Source organism: Chiloscyllium punctatum, chromosome 13 (assembly GCF_047496795.1).
Source record: "Chiloscyllium punctatum isolate Juve2018m chromosome 13, sChiPun1.3, whole genome shotgun sequence".
NCBI lineage: Eukaryota > Metazoa > Chordata > Chondrichthyes > Orectolobiformes > Hemiscylliidae > Chiloscyllium > Chiloscyllium punctatum.
In genome coordinates, this window is record NC_092751.1 from 99,536,944 (window position 1) to 99,540,971 (window position 4,028).

Genomic DNA, 4,028 nt, shown 5'->3' on the forward strand with positions numbered 1-4,028 from the left:
CAACCAAAGAACCCCCCGCCTCACCCCACCCCCCCCCTCCTGCCACCCCCCCCCCCCCCCCCCCCCTCCTCTCTCCACCCCCCCCCCCTCCCCCCCCTCCTCCGCACCCCCCCCCCTCCCCCCCTCCTCCCCCCACCCCCCCCCTCCCCCCCTCTCCCACCCCCCCCCCCCCTCCCCCCCTCCTCCCACCCCCCCCCCATCCCCTCTCACCCCCCCCCCTCCCCTCCCCACCCCCCCCCCACCCCCCCTCCCCCTCTCCACCCCCCCCCTCCCCCTCTCCACCCCCCCCCTCCTCTCTCCACCCCCCCCCTCACCCCCTCCTCTCTCCACCCCCCCTCCCCCCCCTCCTCTCTCCACCCCCCCCTCCCCCCCCCCCTCCTCCTCTCCACCCCCCCTCCCCCCTCCTCTCTCCACCCCCCCCTCCCCCCCTCCTCCTCCTCCACCCCCTCCCCCCCTCCTCTCTCCACCCCCCCTCCCCCCCCTCCTCTCTCCACCCCCCCTCCCCCCCTCCTCTCTCCACCCCCCCTCCCCCCCCCCTCCTCTCTCCACCCCCCCCTCCTCTCTCCACCCCCCCCCCTAATATTGCTTGACCTGTGCTTTTACAAGAGTGTCTCATTCTCTCCTACTGATTAGGCAATGTCCTTCATTGACTAGTTTGAAGCAATTTCAGTATCTGAGAATGCAAAATTGAATTAATGACTACAGCTATTGTAAAACTTGTTTTGCATGAAAACTGAAGCTGTGCTGTTATCTCTTTCAGCTCAAAGCTGATGTGGTCCCAAAAACTGCAGGTAAGTTTGAGAAACTGACTTGAGATGAAGACAGTTTTGGTCTTGCTTTGTGCTAATACTCTAACTTTGTTACAGAAAATTTCCGTGCACTGTGCACTCATGAGAAGGGGTTTGGTTATAAGAATTCGACATTCCACAGAATCATTCCTAATTTCAATGTGCCAGGTGAAAGAGCAATATAATTTTATGTTCATTTGGTAATATTGCTGTTTTGATGAAATTATTAATGATCTGTTCAACTCTCAATGGTTCAGGGTGGTGATTTCACAAACTACAATGGCACTGGTGGGAAGTCCATCTATGGAAAGAAGTTTGCTGATGAGAATTTCCAATTGAAGCACACGGGACCTGGTGAGTAAGATGTTTTTCCTTCATAGGTGATGGAGTGTTGTGTGGGCTAACTACTTTCATGGTAAGGAGATGATCAGAATTGACTAAAGAGCAGGAAGCTTTGAAGGAGCTCAAATGGTCTGCATGGGAGGGTTGCAATTGAGAAATTGTTGAAATGGGTATCTGGAGCGATGTGCTTTGAGGTTGTCCCATAATGTTTGCAAGCTCTCAAAGCAGTAATCTAATACTACATTCAACTGTTTGAAGTGGTCAAAAGAATTGTATTGTGGAATGTTAACCTTTTGGAGAATTTGCTTGAATTTTAAGTAAGTCATACCTTAAGACATGTCTGAAGTTTCATTTTTCTCCAATTCCAGTCAGTAAAATTTATATTTTTGTCAGCTGTTAGTTACCGCTGTACTAATAGGTTTCTTGCAATGGAATTTGCTATAATTGGCCATTTCAGCGCAACATCTTGTGTAAGGAATATGGGTGTATCAGGTCATTGTTAGCAGAACAGTTTTTAAATAATCAGTCTGAAGGAATGAAACACTTTTTTTTTCTTTGGCACCAGCATGGTTTGTAAGATGCAACCTAATTAGTTTTGACTCATGAAAAGTCCTAACTTATTTTGACTATTGTTTCTTTCAGTTGCTACTGCAACTTCCTTGGAAGTTCAGCAACTGATACCCACTAACTTGATTTCTGTTTACTGATAAACCTGTCAATGAAACAAAGCATGTAGAGAGCTTGTGAAAGTTCGATGCTTGCATTTGGTTATTTCAAAATCCTTTTGCAGAATCTGCTTGCAAATATGCCATGCTGACTTTAAGTCATTTTCCCTGATCCTTCCACTGGCTTATTTTAAATAGTCCAACTGCAAGAGCTGTTCAGAGGTTCACAGTAATCCGTTTGGTGGTAACTCACTGCCTTACCTGTCTCTCCATTTACAAGACTTGAATCAGCATAATTGAATTTCCAATAATCCCACTTGCCTAATTAATGTTCAACATTCAATTCCTTTGCTACTGATATTAATTACAAGATACGCTGCAAAGTTTGCCAATACTTCTGGTGGTACAGTCACAGGTTTAAAAAGGTGAAATCCAGCAGGACAAAAACAGCAAATGTATAGGAGCACAACAGACTCCAAGCACCCCACCAATTTGATGTGGAACGGTAGTGGCATCCTTTAACTTCCTTGAAATCAAAATACTCCCAAATCAGTGTATCTATACTGCATGCATTGCAGTTAGGAGAAGGTGAGGTCTGCAGATGCTAGAGATCTGCCAAAAAGTTGAGGTACTGGAAAAGCGCAGCCAGACAGCATCTGAGGAACAGGAGAGTCTGTTTTTCAAGCATAAACTCCTCAGGAATGACTGGCCCAAGGCAGCTGAGAGAAATGGGAGGGGTGTGGCTGAGAGTAAAATTGCTGGGAATGTGATAGGGGAGGTGGGTGAGTGATAGTAATAGGTTGGATGGGTGGAGTGGATAGGTGGGAAGGCAAATGGACAGGTAGGGCAGTTCAAGAAAGTGGTGCAGAGTTGGAAGGTTGCCTCTGGGATAAGGTTGGGGGAGGGGAAATGAAAATATTGATGAAATCTACATTGGTCCTGAGTGGTTGGAAGGTCCCAAGGGGGGTGAGGCCACCTTCCTCCAGGCTTTGGATTGCTGGAGTTTGGTAGTGGAGGAGGCCCAGGATTGTATGTTCTTGGTGTGGGAGGGGGAGTTAGTGTTCGGCCATAGGGTGGTGTGGTTGTTTAGCGCATGTTCAGTTGAACAATTGCTCACCACAACTTTGTAAAGGATATTTGGGAATGAGCAGCACATGCTCATTTAGACAAGTGGCAAAATCCCATGAATGAACTCTGATATGGGAACAGGAGAATTGTGTTCAAGTTCTTCTGTTCTGATATAGAATACCAGGGCAGGATTAGTGGGGGGGGCTAGATGATGTCTTGCTCCTACCTTCTTATGATAACTATATTTTTTTTGTCACAGGTCTGCTGTCTATGGCCAATGCTGGGCCAAATACAAATGGGTCACAGTTCTTTATATGTACATCAAAAACTACTTGGTAAGTATATGTTGGCTTAAATTTCTTTTGCCAATAATTCATTGGATTTTGTGGTTACTAATGTTATTTCATCTTGTAGGTTGGATGGGAAGCATGTCGTATTTGGTGAAGTTGTAAAAGGCTATAATATCGTGGAGATGATGGAGAAATGTGGAAGTGACGGTGGCAAGCCATCCTCTACTGTTACCATTGTTGATTGTGGGCAATGTGAATAGAATTGTACAATACAAATAAAACTTGATTACTTGAAATTCCAGCTTGGCTTTGAACTGAGTTATTGCATATTTGTGGCAATGATTGTTATATTCGAAATGGGGAAAATCTAATGCCCATAGAAGTTCACAAAATGCTTTGGACTGCTTTTCAGAACAGCTGTCTAGAGAGCATCTATACTAGCTATGATTTAAGATTAGGTTCCTTAATCTTATTAGAGGCTCATCCGGTTGCACCAACCATAATATCACTTGGATTTTAGGTTCAGTTTGAGGGAGGAGTGGTTCATGACTGTCCTTATTGAAGGTGAATTGTCGGCACAAGTAGCTGGCCAAAGTAAATGGCTAGATTTATATTAAAGCATCCTTTATCAAGTGGTACGGCTCTGGTTAGCACTGGTTCCATTCCAGTCTCTGGTGATTGTGCAAGCGCCCCATATCTGCATGGGTTTCCTCCCATAGTCCAAAAGATATGCAGGTTAGATGGATTGGCAATGTTAAATTGCTGTGAAGAACTGCACCCCCCAACCCCCAAGTTGTTCCCTCTGCCCTGTGCAAGTACCTATTGAACTCCGTTGCCTTCCTTTGGCCAAGCCCAACTCTTCTACCATTTATCTC

The 4,028-nt window shown here is 46.2% G+C and overlaps 1 protein-coding gene across 1 annotated transcript in view; it reads left to right on the plus strand.

Moving 5' to 3' along the window:
- Positions 1-3,454, plus strand: part of LOC140484705 (peptidyl-prolyl cis-trans isomerase-like) — a 4,198-nt gene extending 744 nt beyond the window's left edge. The window contains exons 2-6 of the mRNA XM_072583427.1: positions 761-791; positions 867-946; positions 1,037-1,142; positions 3,123-3,198; positions 3,278-3,454. Coding sequence (XP_072439528.1) covers positions 761-791; positions 867-946; positions 1,037-1,142; positions 3,123-3,198; positions 3,278-3,413 — 429 coding nt within the window. The 3' untranslated portion in view covers positions 3,414-3,454. The remainder of the gene's footprint in view (positions 1-760; positions 792-866; positions 947-1,036; positions 1,143-3,122; positions 3,199-3,277) is intronic.
- Positions 3,455-4,028: the final 574 nt, after the last annotated feature.